The sequence below is a fragment of the Dasypus novemcinctus genome, chromosome 9, assembly GCF_030445035.2.
Source record: "Dasypus novemcinctus isolate mDasNov1 chromosome 9, mDasNov1.1.hap2, whole genome shotgun sequence".
Taxonomy (NCBI): domain Eukaryota; kingdom Metazoa; phylum Chordata; class Mammalia; order Cingulata; family Dasypodidae; genus Dasypus; species Dasypus novemcinctus.
Genome location: NC_080681.1, coordinates 95,538,777 through 95,554,752, shown reverse-complemented (window position 1 = coordinate 95,554,752; position 15,976 = coordinate 95,538,777). Strand labels below are relative to the sequence as shown.

At 40.3% G+C, this 15,976-nt stretch overlaps 1 protein-coding gene across 3 annotated transcripts in view; it reads left to right on the top strand.

Annotated features, from left to right (window-relative positions):
* The window catches only part of MACF1 (microtubule actin crosslinking factor 1), a 385,648-nt gene that overhangs the window by 54,844 nt on the left and 314,828 nt on the right, over positions 1-15,976 (top strand). The window contains exon 1 of one of the 3 annotated variants that reach the window (XM_058303845.2): positions 3,158-3,310. The exons of 1 other annotated variant lie outside the window; for it this stretch is intronic. In XM_058303845.2, the coding sequence (XP_058159828.1) occupies positions 3,259-3,310 (52 nt within the window). In that variant the 5' untranslated portion in view covers positions 3,158-3,258. Of the gene's footprint in view, positions 1-3,157; positions 3,311-15,976 lie in introns of those variants that run through there. One more of the 3 variants, XM_058303843.2, reaches the window with a different exon arrangement.

The window sequence follows — 15,976 nt, the reverse complement described above, 5'->3', positions numbered from 1 at the left end:
ACACGTAGAATGAATAATTGAATGGATTTTTAAACATTTGAATGAATTCCTTAATCTGACTGTTCCAGTTTAGTTTCTCTGACCCCAATATAAGGGTGCCCTGTGGAAGGAGTACCTTTGCTTTTAGGAGAAGGATTGCTTCTAAGGAATTATAGAAGTTTGTTTTCTAGAGGAGTTTTAGAAAGCTGTGGGAACTCCAAGACAGAGTTTCTTGTTATCTCCTCATTGGCCTAGAATTTTCTCCTCAGTTATAACTCTTTGCTGGCGGACTTTTGTTCGTGAGGAGTAATATCCTGAGTCTGACTCAGGTCTTCAATTTACCTGAGGTTTGGCGTCCCCAAGCCCACTGTGGAACACGGCAGGAATTCCTTTTCAACAGTCACCTTGTCACGATAGAGTCAGAAGCCCTAAGGATCATACCTCATGCACTGTAGTCTGGACTTCCTTTGTAAGGGCTGTTGGAAACAGCAGAGCTTTTTGTTTTTTTCCCTTTGTCAGCAGCTGGCCAGAGTGCCTATTAGACTGCCAGATACTAAGCCTTTCATATTTGGCTGTCTCTGTCTACAATTATTTAGGGGCAGACTCTCAATACCTGAGGTTACACCTCACTGTTCTTTGTTGGAAGATAAAAGATGATCAGCCTGAAGAGCATATATAGGAATTGGGCTATAGGAAATGCTCTGATTCTGAGGAAAGGTCCATGGTCCCCCAGACCACAGCACCCTCTCTAACCTGCCCCCGCTCCCCCTCCCCTTGCTCCCTGGAACTACATGTTGGAAGCATCACTCCATAATTCCAAACATCCTGCTTCTGTTTAATTTTTCCATCAGATAAAATGTTACTAAATAGTTTCAGTGGTGAAACACAGAGGAAATTACAAACTAGCATGTGTTGTCTTTTAAATGCACTTAGTTCAAGTAGCTATTTTAAAAGTCAGTTGTTCCTGCTGTTGGATTCTTGTTCTCTAGCCTACTTTCCTGCTTTGGGCAGGGAGGATCTCTGTGAATAGAATTTTATAGCAGCATTAAAGGAAGAGGACCCTGCTCTTCTCTTCTTTTACACTTTATTCTTTTCAGCACATATTCAGATTGCACTATGTTAACTGCTTTGGAATCATGACACAGAAGAGTGGTTAGAGATCACTTCAGGGGTTCTTTACTTGTGGTCCTTTGATCTTTCTTGAGTTAAAAACAAACGTTTGTATGTAGGTGCCTTTTTCTATGGAAAGTATCCTTAGTTTTCAGATTCTCACTAGAGTTTGTGACCTAAAAAAGGTTAAAAACTAGCATTTCATGGAAATCTGGGACCCCTGCTAACAAACGTATTTAGTGGCAAAGGACTCAACTTTAGACTTTGGGATTCAGGCCTCTTGACTCTACAACCAGAGTTCTTTCTACTATACTGTATTATCCATACTCTTCCTGGAGAAATATGTGGAATAATGCTAGGAAAATAGATGCACATGACCTACACTATTACTTAATAACCAGTTAAGTAATGTCTGCTTTTCTCAGAAGATCCATAACCTTATTTCATAGATGGGGAGTTCAGTGCTCTGTAAGCCAGGGTCTATTGGAATAGGTGACTTCAAGTATACTATGAATTCTAACAGTTGTGCATACTAGAGTCTATAGTTATCTTTTTTAAAAAAATGTATCCTGTTTAATTTGTGCTCTCTAAGCATTAAACGTTAAACTCCTTTTTTTAACCCATTTATCTTCTCATTGAATTGTTCGTTGAGAAAAGGAACTATGTATTTGCATCCTCTGTGACTCCTAATACTCAAATATATACAAAGTAGCAGACTGACTACCTTGTTGGTACTGTCAACTGATTAGAAGCATTAGAAGGCACAAGAGCTCAGGTTGGTTATTTTTATTATTGTTCCCTTTTTATTATCATAGCAGCTATTAAAATTATTTAGCCTGGTATTTTCAAGTGGGTGAACTCCCTTTTCTCTGTTTTCACAATCCTGATTATACAGTTTCCCCACCTGCATCCAATTTGCCTAATTGGGAGTTTTATGAAACATTATATTTGGCACATTGTGAGTTCTGTCCTAGGTCACTGAATTGCAGCCTGTGTGCCAGGTTGCTCTGAAAAACTTGGGACTTAGGATCTCAAGTCTTATGAGGGGTTGTCTAGTCAAGTCTGACTTTGTTAGTAGTTTGGAGGTTTCTAGGATGCCTTAACTGTGGCTTTCATGGTAAGATGAGCAAGAGTACCAAGCCTAGATTGGGAAAACTTTAGGTTTTTCCCATATAGTCTCATTGGCCTGATATGTGACTTTTGAACCAATTATTTAGCCTTTGTCTGTTAAATCTGTAGATGAAAAATTTTAGATACTTTCATAAAAACATTTTCAAAGATGAATATAATAATACAGATTAACCACCTTGAGTACCATATAAAAAGATGCCTGCCCTAAATATAATCTATGTAGTTTATTGGGAGGCCAGTTTTTTCAGGCTACTGGTATAGAAGGAACTTTGCAGAGGCTGCTGGCATAATTTAAGCAACCCAAAAACAAGTTAACAGAGTGAAATAGTGTCCTGGATTATGTCTGGGCTGCGTTTTCTTTTTAGATATCTGAGAAGGTCAGGGCCCCCTGAATTGTTGCTTTTAGCACTTAGGGAATGGGGCTTAACAGTTTCTTCTTTCTTCTCCCTGACTTGAACTGTATTAATATGCAGTGTGTCCTCTGTTGTGTATTTCAGTCTATAAACATGTATTCTGTAAGGAGAGTGCAGAGTTGGCTGTTTGTTTTGTAAAACCTGTTTCATTGCCATGTGGTATTTGCCTAAGAGCTCCTGTTGTGGTGACATCCTTGTGGTGAGTGTGGCCCTTTAAAGATTTTGTTCTGATTTTAGATGAGCCCCTAATGGTTGTCCTGAAACTGTAAGCCTTTATCTCCCGTGTTTAAGGAAAAAGTGCCTTGGAGCCCCAGCTGGAGTTTAGAGCGTAGGTGGCAGATGATAGGCAGGGGCTGTTGTGGTCTCGTGGCTCATTTGCACAAAGGAGGGACTGGCTTTTCCAGGAGGAATTTTCTGCTCACAGCAGCAAATGAGAACTCACAAAGGACTATAAAGTAATGAGACTCTACGGTGACGTCACCTGTAAATGTGGTCAAAGTCCAGTTCTTGGGGGCTGGTAGTCGCAGGAGTAGAGATCAGTCGGTTTGCTCGCTCTTACTTCTCAGCTGTCACCGCACCATGGTGCCTACTTCCAGCCACTGAACCAACACAGCTGTGCCGAGGCATGAACGCTTACAAGTACCAGAAGTTCCTGGAGGGACTGAACAACCTTAGAGGTATTAAAAGGTTTCAGGCTCCCTGCCTTTTATCCTTGCTGAGTGTGTGAACACTTACTGTTGTGTTGGATTTTTACTTTCCACCAACCCCTACGGGCTTAGAAGGTCCTCCTACTCTAAGGTGACCAAATTTTTGTGTGTTTAGGTAATTACACAGAAGGGATAGTGTTCATAAATGTGATCATGGGTGAGTAGGAGGGAATCCCCTCGGGTTCTTCAGCAGCAGCCTGTTCTTTCTTGAATTGGCCACTTAGAAATGCCCCTTGCTCTCTTAAGCTCTACAGGGCTCAGGGTACTCCTTTTTTTTTTTTTTTTTTTTGAGGCAGCCAGGCAGTGTGGGTGAAGGCCTCCTGCAGTAGAGCCCTGCAGCCTTACCTGGGTGTAGCTGGCTAGGTTCTTGGGCTGGGTTTTCCTCTTGCTATGTCTACAGTGAGTCAGAGTCCCATCTGGGGAGTCAGAGGAAAGCAGTAGGGAATGCAGGCTGATAGTCCATAGATATGCCTCCCCCCATGGCTTCCTTGTTTGTCTGCTTGTTGCTTCCTCTCATTGTCCACTTGCTGTGTCTGCTTGGTGTGTCTGCTCGTTTTCGTTAGAAGGCACTGGGAACCGAACCTTGGACCTCCCATGTGGGAGGCAGATACCCAACTGCTTGAGACATATATGCTCCCATAGATGCTTTTGTAAAAAGTAAATCCATGACTTTAAAGGAGACAACTTTTTAGTAAAATAATATTTAAAGGGGAAAGTTTTCTTTGCATCATTGGTGAACTCTGCACTGACCGTAGATGAGAAGAATGTACTCAAATGTGATGATGCAGGACTCTTTTTTTTTTTTTAAGATTTATTTCTTCCCACCTCCTCATCATTTGCCCTTGCTGTGTGCTATGTCTTTAGGAGGCACCAAGAACTGAACCTGGGACCTCTGATTGTGGGAGGGAGGTACCTAATTGCTTGAACCACCTCTGTTCCCTGCTTTGTTGTGTCTCTCATTATGTTTTCCCTTCTTGTGTCTCTTGTTGCATCATCTTGTTGCGTCAACTTGCCATACCTGCCTGTCCTGTCAGCTTGCTGTCTTGCTCATTTTTTCTTTAGGAGGCACCAGGAACCTCTGCTCCATGCTTTGTTGTGTCTCTCATTATGTTTTTCTTCTTGTGTCTTTTATTGTATCATTTTGTTGTGTCAAATCTGCCTGTCTTGCCAGCTTGCTGTCTTCTTTAGGAGGCACTGGGAACCAAACCACAGACCTTCCATGTGGTAGGTGGGAGCTCAGTCACTTGAGCCATATCTCCTTCCCTCTATTTGGTTTTAAGGATGAAGATGAATGAAATCTTTTTACTCCTCTCCTCTCCCTAGGTGATTTTATTTCTTGATGCTGGAGAAAATGCTCAAACCATTCCTTTTTCAGCAACAGAATTCTGGATCCAGAGCAGCCATGGAGTGTGGAGAGAGTGGGTAGATGTAGAAGAAAGAAAGGGGTAAAATGGTCTTCTTTAGGAATGAAAGGAGGGGTAAACAGGAGATGGAATGGGCAGGAAATCTGGACTCCCTGCCAGGGTACCTAGGTATTTTACTTTCTTTCACCATGTGTTGTAAGAACTCTATTTAAGGGAATGTGTGTGTGTGAATATATATATATATATATGTATATGTACACGCACACACACACACATATATACCTTTGTATATTATAAAGGGATAGACAACTATAAAGTATAGTTCTATTGACTTCTGAGTTCTCTCTTCTTTTCTCTCTCCCCATTCCATACATTTTTTTTCCCCAGAACTTCTGACAGCTAGAGCCATTCCCTGTTAGGTTCAGGACTCTGCAGGCTCATCACATATCAGACAAATTTTAGTCAGAATGAGACACATTAACTGTAGCTCTAATTTCCCCATCAAAATAGCAGGAGCCATTACCCTTTTTTGTTTGCAAAACTCCAGGCAGGATTATAAAATTTAGTTAACTTGCATACTCCTTCAGCAGATGAAAAGGCTCTGAGTAGAAATCCCAGGCCATTCCTTAGATACTAAGCTTTTCGCTGTAGTTTTCTCCCTATTATCCTTATCTACATTCTTTTGAAAAAAGTTGCTAAGGCTTTCTGAAGATGGAAGGTTATAGATGGAAACTGACATTTACTTGTCCATTGAATTAGAGAACATAACTTATTCTTTTTGGTTCCTGTTTGTGTCAATGGCTTAGATGAGCTCTTAACCATATTAGGGGCCAAGGCCTTGTAAATAAGGTTTAGCAGTGACCAGAGTAGATCCTGACATTCTCTGGAGACCACAGCACTCATCTTAAACCCCCATCATACTCTGCTGTATGTCCTTCAGGAACAAAGTTCATGTATGACCAGAGGGGGAAGGGAGAAGATGCTGCTTGTTTTCCTTGCATAAAACATGCATGCAAAAGGAATTCTTTTTTTACTCCCTAAATAATAGTTGTTTGGTCCCCAGTTTCTTCTTACTGTCCTGACTTTTCTCTTTGGGGCCAACAGAACAAACAGTTCTTGGTTTGATCCTCTCAGAGGTTTGAAGTTGTAGGGTTATTTCTAGTTTTGGAAGAAGTTACATTGAAACCAACCGGTCAATTATTTATTTCCTAACCCACCAATAAAGTTTTGTGTGTGTGTGTGTTTTTTTCCTTTGACCAGTCTGTGCCTCTTGCTCAAAATGAATGAATAATAGACGAGATGAATGAATAATAGACTAGATCTATCTGCCATGGAGAGTGTCTTGTATGGGACTTCGATGAGAGAAGATAAGAGACCACAGCAACTCCCACTCCACTCTTCCTACCTCCAAGTAAATTTTTGGTTCTACACCTCTAAGGTGGACTCAGAAGCATTTATTGTCATGGATATTAAATGAGAGGGTATGTATGCTTAGTTCAGTGCCTAGAAACTGGTCATAATTCTCCAAATACCAGTTCTCCCTTTTCTTGCTCCCTCCCCTTCCAGAGATGTTTTTGAATCACAGTGAGTCTTTATGCTTACTTTGATCTGAACTTGTATCACAGGATGGGCTGGACCAGGACACATTCTTGTTGGGAAGTTGTAGCATTAGTTATCCATCCACATGTAGGACTTACTTGATCTCACCATAGGACATTTAATGACTAAGACAGCAGGAGTAGCGATGATAGAAATGAGAAGTACTCAGTAAATGTTATGTACCAGACACTGTTTTAAGCACTTTATATGTGTTAATCCATGTAGCCCTTATAACAGCCCCATGAAATAGGTATACCCAAAGCTTTGGGAATACCCAGAGCTTGACTGGCCTGAAAATGGGGCTCAGCTATGTGTGTGTATGTTAAAGAGATTATAGTGCCTGGAAATACAATAGCCAAATGGCTAATGTTATTGGCCTGCTATCTGTTGCTGGTGACCATGTGAAATAGGAAAGAATATCTGTGTCTGAACAAGGGTATGTGTGAAATGTACTTGGGCATCTACTTCTCTGAGGGAAAGCAGCAGTGTGGCGCTTTGGAGTGAGGGTGATAGGTCTTTTCTCGTGACACTACCCCCCCCACCCCCTTATACTGCATCCTACTAATTCTACATGCACTGTTATTCAGCAAAAGTCTTTAAATGGTGTACACATACAACACACTGAAAGTATCTTGGGTTTTCACTCCCAGAACCTTAGCCTTTACAGGTTGGAGAGCTTCCTGGAAAGAGGCCATGTAGTTGTTTTGCTTTAGTCCTTATAATTATTTCTGGAATGTTATTATAGGTCATAGACAAATATTCCCCCAACCCTGGCTGCCAGGTAGAAAAACCATAGCCTTTATCAACCCTCTTGTGGGTTGAATTGCCAATTTCACCCACTGTGTTCCCAGTATGGTGAAGAGCTACTTCCCTTCTGCATTTCCCCTGTATCTTTGTTTTTTTCCCAGAAGGGCTGACAGAAAATGGTAATTGGCTCCCCTCTTCATTTCATTATTGACTTTTGCTTTTCTTGAATAGTTCAACTTACAACCATTCCTCCATCTGATGGGTAACTACTGAAGGGAGAATACAGATATTGAAGTTCTGGTCCCCAATTTCCTGTGAATCTTTGGTTCTTTGACACCAGGATTGGGGTACAATGCATTCATTGCTACTGCTGCTTCTGGAAGGCTTTAACTTCTATTTCTCAAGCCTTCCAAAAAGCACAGCCATTGAGATGATTTCTGTTCGGATGGCTCTCTCCCATGGGTATGACAGGCTGAACTATTGACCCAAGTCCTGCTCTTTGGTAGAGTCCAGGGCAGAGCGATGATTGGTAATTGGGGATTAATTAACTAGGCAGAGAGGTAGGTGAGGTGGAGTTATGAGAAAGTGGTTCTTTACTATGCTAAGAAAACTTTGTGATAGGACTGTGAGGTAATGACTTTTTTTTTTAAGAAGAAATATATACATACATATATATATATAATTTTTTTTAAAGGAGGTATTGAGGATTTAACCCAGGATCTTGTGCATTCAAAGCAGGCACTCAACCACTGAGCTCCACCTGCTCCGCAAGAACTATATTCTAAACATACCAATGTACTTTCACCTAACTCTTCCTTTGTGTATGTTGTACTGTTTTGCCTAGAACATCATTATATTTTTTCTCATTGTACTAAATTTCTACTCATCTTTTAGTACCTATTTCAACTCTTACTTTCCCCCATAGTTTTTTGGTTTTTGCTTTTCATTTCTAAGTAAAATTATTCTCTCTCCCTCATCTGTGTTGCCATAACACTTCAAATGTATTTCTTTGAGAGCATACCACGTTATGTTATAGTTATGTAATTAAGCATTTGATTTTCCCTAGTCTCTACTCCTTGGGCAAGCTTTTTCTAATTTATGTAAGCATCAATTTCCTCATTTGTAAAATGGGCATGATAATAGAACCTACCTCACAAGGTGTTGTAAGGATTAAATGAGATAGTGAATGTAACATCTGGCCCAGAGTAAGCACAGTAGATGTTCCCTATTACTGTTATAAAAGGTAGGAACTGTGTCTCATTTATACTTGTATCTCTTTCATCTAGCATAGTGCCTGGCATACATTAAGCATGAAATAAACATTAGAAGAATTGAACTGAACTAAACTTGTGTCTCCAAATGTCCTTTAGTAGTCACTACAAGAAGTTAAAATATTTTCTGAGGATGAGTACTTATGCTATAAACATTTATAGAACTCTTTATGGTTTTTCTCTTCTTGCAAGATTATGACTGCTATAAGAAATTCCGCATTATATAATTATACCTAATTTCTGGTAAAAAAAAAATACCTGCGACTTGCTGTTTTGAACAATTAAATTCAGTTTCAAAGAGTGAAACTGTATGGCTATTGAAAACGATTGAAAGATGATACTAACAGTCTTTAGGCAGTTCCAAATGAGGAGTTCCACATATATTTTGGACAGCAGCAACATTGTTGAATAAGTAGTAACAATTGATTTACAGCTTTCTAAGAGAAAGATTCATTTGATAGTGTTCTGTAAATAAAGAAGTGTAGAATTAAGTGTTTCATTCATTTTTTTAAAAACTATTAGATGACTACTGAAAGGATCACAGTCTTTTTTGGTTCTCTTAGTTCTGGGGTGTTAGTCAAATAATGTTTCTCATCTCATAGCTTTACTCTGGATATCCACTTAGATTGCCAGCCTAGAAGCTTGTCCACTGTTGCCCCAAGTCTGGGCAAGCAGGACAAGCCCTCATACAGCCCTATAAGTACCTATCAGAGAGTGGCTTTTTGTGGGAGGTGGGCGAGTGGAGAGTGGCTTTTTTTCTCTTCAAGGTGACTCATATAGAACCTCAGAAAAAAACTTAGATTTTTTTCCTGATGTTAAACAGATGTACCACTATATCATCCTTATAGAAAATATGGGGGGGAAAATCACCTAACATATTATCTTGTTAACATTTTGTTGTATTTTCTTCTATACTTTTTCTGTCCATAGCCATCCATCCACCCATCCATGCATCCATGCATCCATGCATCCATCCATCCATGCATCCATCCATACAATATTTGCCCTTTATTATCTTGTGAACATTTTTTCATGCCTTTAATTATTTGTCTAATACATCATCTTTAAACATCTGTTTTGAATTCCATCAAATGGAAGAATCATTTAACATTACTAGTTGTAGGGCATGCAGATTTCTAAGTTTTTACTAATATAATATGACAATGACTATCTTTGTAAGTAAAATTTTGAGAGCATATCTGATTTTTTTTTTTTAGGATGGATTTCTAGAAGTGAAATTACTGGTCTTGATTTATATATTCAAAGCTCTGGATATTTTCCCAGCAAAGCAGAGAGAAATTAAGAATATTTTGTTGGGAAGCGAATGTCGCTTAAGTGATAGGGCCTCGCCTACCATATGGGAGGACCTGGGTTCGATCTCTGGGGCTTCCTGGTGAAAAAGAAGAAGAAAAAGTATGCCTGCTCAGTGAGCCAGTGTCCGCATGGCAATCCAAGTGCCCACGCAAGTGCCCATGTGGCAAGCCAGTGCCCCCACAGAGAGCCAGTGCCCGTGCAAGTGAGTCACACAGCAAGATGATGATGCAACAAAAGCGTCATGAAGGGGACTAACTAACTAAAGTTAGTTTTTAACTTTATTTCACTTTTAAAAGTTATTGAGGGTAAGAAGAGGATATCTATAATACTCTGATAGCTCATGGCCTCTTGCCCTCTGAGGATAACCCTTTCTTCCAGCGTAGTGGCTAGCTGATTCAGATATTTTATTAACAGTAGATTTCATCTTTGGGAAAGGTGCCAAGTGTCTTTTCAGCCAGCAGTTCCCAAATGTCAGTATCACATCATTATGCTGTTTTACTTTGAAACGTTTTCCTGGGGCTCCAGGTATTTAAATGGCTTCATTAATTCACCCAAAGCTAGTTCCTTTTCCTCTTATACTGAGAAGAGACCTATTGTTCTTTGGAAAACTGTAGTAGCAAGAATGACCTAACCATTGCTATACAGAAATCCTGTACTGGAATCCCAGATTCGTACGAGGCTGAGATTCTCTTTTCTTTCTGTTGCTGAGATAGTACCTAGCTCTTAAGTTGGGCCATCTTATTCTGATATAATAGGTTGACAACCTACTGTGTCAACACTCTTTCTTATGGTGGGTTTCTCCTTCTTGAAGAAATGGAGCTGGTACGGTATTTTAAATCAACATATTGTAGTCAAGTGCAAATCCGCTTCTGTTATTTGAACTGACAGCCTTAGAATGGAATGATATACTTGATGAGAGTACAAACAGTCTTATTTCTAAGTTGGAGTTGACATCCTAGAGCAGACAGTATGGGGTTTTCTAGTGATGATACACTGGGGGGTATTCTGAGATTAGTTTGAGGATTGAGAGAGGAAAGGTTCTTGTGTAGGGCTTTGTGTGCAAGGATCATTAAGAAAGTCTACAGCAGACACATTAGTGGAAAATGGCTTGAGTCACCCACAGGATTGCATCCTTCACAGTGAGAACTGTCTGCCCCTCCCATTCCCAGAGCCCTTAAGCAAACTTCTCACAATGGGGTGATTCTCTTTACTGCAAGGAATCTGGGAGTCCACATGCTTCTGGGGTGAGGTCTGTCAATACCTTTTATGGTACTAGGCACCTAGTGGACCCTTAGTAAATCCTGTACTTGTTTGGATGGTTGACAGATTTTTGTATTGTTAAAAGTTTATCATCTTTTTTTTTTCTTTTTACTTAAAATAACACAAATTTATTGTCTTATGTTTTTGTAGGTCAGAAGAACTACATGGTCTCACCGGTCTACAATCATTTTGACATTAGGGCTATATTCTTTCTGGAGGTTCCAGGGGGTACTGTTTCCTTGACTTTTCCAGGTTTTAGAGGCCAACAGCATTCCTTGGCTTATGGCCCCATTCCTCTATTTTAAAAAGCAGCAATCTGGCATCTCCCTCTGAACTTTTTGTCTTTAGTCACATCTCTCTCTGACCTCAGCCAGGAAATATCTTCGCCTTTCTCAGACTCATGTGTTTACCACCTTCTTGATTATAAAAATTTCAGGCCTGTTGCACAATCAATAGGCCAGAACTGGGTATCAGGATAAGTTCATAGGGCTAAGAAGTAATGGAGGCAGACAATAGTAGGCACTAGATGTTTTTAAGGCAGAGAAATTATATAAATAATTGGGGTTTTGTGGGTTTTTTGGTTTTGTTTTGTTTTGGTGTGGGGGGAGTGTAACTCTGGCAGCAATGTGAAAAGTCATTTATGGGTAAGTGGGAATGTAGCTAAAGCAGTATGTACCTGATTTTAGTTTGTCTAGGATACAGAGCGATAAGAGAAAAAAATAAAAAGCACACATATGAAATCCTTCTAAAAGAGGGTTTGGTTTTTAGAAACAATCAGATTTTATGTTCAACCATATATAGGTGGATGTGGAAATCCATTTTACCTGCACAACTCAAGTTGAACCCAGCCCTTACATTGGGCAATGCTGTGTGTTTGGGTTGATACGTCCCAGGACTGGTCACATGATGCCCTTCAGCATAAGGCCCATAGAGCAACTGGAAACTAGCTGTCCAAGATGTCTGTAAGTGATAAGAGGGAGAGAAGAAGCCTGTTTATTCCTGGGTGAGACTTCTGTTTCTCTGAAGTTTTCTGGGCTGCTGTTCCTGGCCCAGGGCTCCATCTTTATAAAACTACAGGTGGATTTGAAGTGTTGGCTTTATTCTGTTGGTGTGTTGGCATTTAACACTGTGATTATATCCCTTTCACGTCAATAAGAGCATTTCTTGGTTATCTATTATCTGTTAGATTACATTTCATATACTTTTGCTGAGTCTTTTCCTCCTTCTGCCTTTAACTGTGGCAGTTTCCTGAGGGGCAAGGGCAAATGTGATGACATAAGAACATAGGCAGGGTTGGATTTAAATCTAAGCTTCTCCACTTAACAGCTGAGTGACCTGGGGCAAGTTACTCACCTTCTCTGAGCTTCAGTTTTCTCATCTATAAAATTGGGTTAGTAATATCTTCCACATAAAATTGAGGTTTAACTAGTATAGGTAAAGAAAGTTCCTAACATGTGTTGGCAGGTAAACACATGATACAAACATAGCTGGCATTATTATTATGCTCCTCCTGCTTTTCTTTTCACTACCCAAGTTCTTTTAGCTTCAGTTTTTCTTTATGATTGCATACTCCCACATACGTCTTCCAGCACTTAAAATCTCTCAATTTTTTCGTTTCTTTTTTCTTTTTTCAACTGCCTATAGGACATCTATATTTGTACTTCACCTTGAACTCAGTATTTTCAAAACAAAACTCAGAATAGGCAAACTCTTCTCTGTTTTTGACAGTTGTGTTCATATTCTTCTAGTCTCTGAGATCAGAAATCCTGGAGACATCTCTGACTCTTTTCTTTTCATCATTCCCCATTTTCTGTCATTGAGTTCTTGTTACTTCTTCAGAATTTCTCTTCAATTTGTCCTTTCCTCCCCATTCCCTTTGCCATGACTCTAGTCTAGTCACACATCACCTCACACCTGAATTACTGTATCTGCTCATGTTTTTTTCCTTGTGCCCTGTTTCTTTCTTCCAGTTAACACTATCAGCTACTCCTTATTTCCTATTGTCTCAAGTTAAAGGCCTTTTATGCTTTGATCCCATCCTACTTATCCATGCTTATTTCATATACTTTCCTAGAATATACTTTCAATTCCAGGCAGATCCTTCTGATGGCCTCATTCATTCTCTCCTCTTTGCCTTTTTTCATGTGGTTCTTTTTACCTGGAATGCCCTTATTCTTTACATTTAACTGAAATCCATCCATCATCCCTTTAAGACTCACTTCAGGTCTTTCTTCTCCATGAACACTTCTCTGATTTTCTTCATCTACATTGATGTATCACTTTCCCATACTCTAGTTTTGTCTCCTCTTGGCATTGTAAGCTTTTTGAGGGGAGGGATCACTTTATAGAGGTTACAATTCTATAACTCTCACATTACTGATGAGGTGTGGTGACCAAAGTGAATCATTCCTTCATTTGACAAAAATGTATGAGCATCTGCCATGTGTAAGATGCTGCACTAGGCACTGGTATCCAGCAAATACAACTTAGTAATGAGACTGGTTATATTGTACATAGGCAGGCGCTAGACAAATATTTGTTGGTTGATCATATTTGAGAAAACTAGGTGGGACTCTAAGAACTTATTTAGAAATAAGGCATAAAGTAAACAACTATTTTAGGAAAAAGGCATTTAATGGATTTGTTCAGCAAATAATTTTCAGATCCATGGATATTACTTTATTCCTGGTGTTAGGGATATGCCAGAGAACAAGTCAAAGTCCTCTCCCTTATAGAGCTTATAGTCTAGTATTTACAGGCATTTAAAAAATGAACAGCACCTCTCGAATGACCTCCTACAACTGTTTTTCACCATTTGTAGGAGGTCAGCAGGGAAGGAGTTAATGTGCTTATAGGGTTGTAGGCTTTGTTGAAACAGATGGTTTCTCTGCCCTAGGGAGAGTTTTTAAGGGGGATGAGAGGACTGGGCCTACAAGAGTCTGAGCCCTCTCTCCCTTACCCCATAGCACACACCACACACACCTGCTGTTCGGGTGCCCAGTGAACTGAGCAACTTATCTCCCACATGTTAAAGCACTTGTTTGCAATCTTGTGGCTTTGGAGCTGGCTGCATGCTCTGGCATTTTTATTTTCCACTCCTGATTTTTATTTATTGTCCAACATCAGTGAAATCCCACTTTAATTTAACTTCTCTTGGGGCTTATCTGTTTTCCTTTCTGATCTGTATTTACTTTTTCATAACTGTAGTCCTAGTCTGCAGACGCCTTTTTCATGTAACATAAGGATTTTTAATGTTTTCTATATAGCCATTATTATTTTAAGTCATCTTGATGATTATAGTGGCACTTACCCATTCCTTTATTATTGGATATTTGCATTTTCCACATTGTTGCTTTAATTAAAAAATGCAACAATGGACATCTCCCCGACTGTGCCACCTGTTAGAGGACCCTGTATGTTGTACACCAACTGCAAAAGAACCATTGTCCTTGATTAGGATAGTGTGGCCTATTATTCAACTCTGTGGGAAAACAATCCAGTGATGACTTTTATATAGATGGGAGCATTATACTTTGTCATGGAAGAGCTTAATTGCCAGGGAATAGCAGGGAGCAGAAAGTTCATTTTTCTTCTGTCTAATTCTTTGGGTATAGGAACTAATTGTAGCAGTTGGAGATGAAATTTTTTATTTGTTTATTCATTTGACAAATATTTGAGAGCCTGCTATGTGCCAGACATTTGAAGCTTGCCAGTGAGTTGAGCATGGCTGAGGAGGTCTTTTACTTAATCTGCTTTTGATACTGCCTGTGAGCAAGACTACTACCTACATACTACTTCCAGAGAGAATTCGGAGAGCCCTCAGCCATCTGGGACCTTATTAGTTCATGGTTTAATACTTCAAGGTTTGGTTCCTGTATGCAGGTAGGGTTGGGAGTTAGGGTGCTAGAGATTATGAATTTAGCCTAGGTATATCTGAGATTAATGCTGCTGGGGCCTTATTGTATTATGGAAGACTCTTCCTATCCTCCTTTTTTCCTTTACTGACTCATGTTTACAAAATATTCTTTTTTTTTTCTTTCTTCCCCTTCCTCTCCCCTGCCCTGGTGTTTTTGCTGTCTGTGTCCATTTGCTATGTGATCTTCTGTGTCTATTTCACTCTCTTTTTTTAAGGATTGATTTATTTACACTCTCCCCACCCCCATTATCTGTGTCATTCCCTGTGTGCTCTTCTGTGTCTGCTTGTATTCTCATTAGGCAACTCTGGGAACTGATCCTGGGACCTTCCGGTGTGGGGGAGAGGCAATTATTCTCTTGCACCACCTCAGCTCCCTGTTCGGCTATGTCTCCCATTGTTTCTCCTCTGTCTTTCCTTTTGTTGTGTCATCTTGCTGCACCAACTCTCCACATTGGCCAGCACTCCCACGTGGGGTGGCACTCCTGCTTGGGCTGGCATTCGACGTGGGCCGGCTTGCTGCACAGGCCAGCTTGCCTTCACCAGGAAGCCCTGGGCACTGAACCCTGGACCTTCTATTTGGTAGTCAGGAGCCCAACTGCTTGAGCCGCATACGCTTCCCCTATTTCTCTTTTTGTCTTCTCTTCTCATCTTTCTCCTTTAGGATTCACCAAGATTTGATCCTGGGGACCTCTGATGTGGACAGAGGTTCCCTGTCAATTGTGCCACCTCAGTTCCTGGTCTCTGCTGTGCTTTACATTGACTCTCCCCTTCATGACTTTTTTGTTGCATCATCATCTTGCTGTGTCTCACTTGTGTGGGCACTGGCTCACTGTGCAGGTACTGGTTTGCCACACGGGCACTTGCGTGGGCACTCGGCTCACCACGCGGGCACTGGCTCACTGCGCAGGCACACTTTTTCTTCTTCTGTTTTACCAGGAGACCCGAGGGATCGAACCTGGGTCCTCCCATGTGGTAGGTGGAGACCCTAACACTTGAGCGACATCCGCTTCCCAACAAAATATTCTTAATTTCTCTCTACTTTGCTGGGAAAATATAGACCATTCGGGGTTTTTGTGCCCCCAAAATCCTATGTGGAGTGGCGAAAGCACTTGAAACAATTGCTAGATCTTAACAGTTTATATGGAAAATGCTTAAATTCAGAACT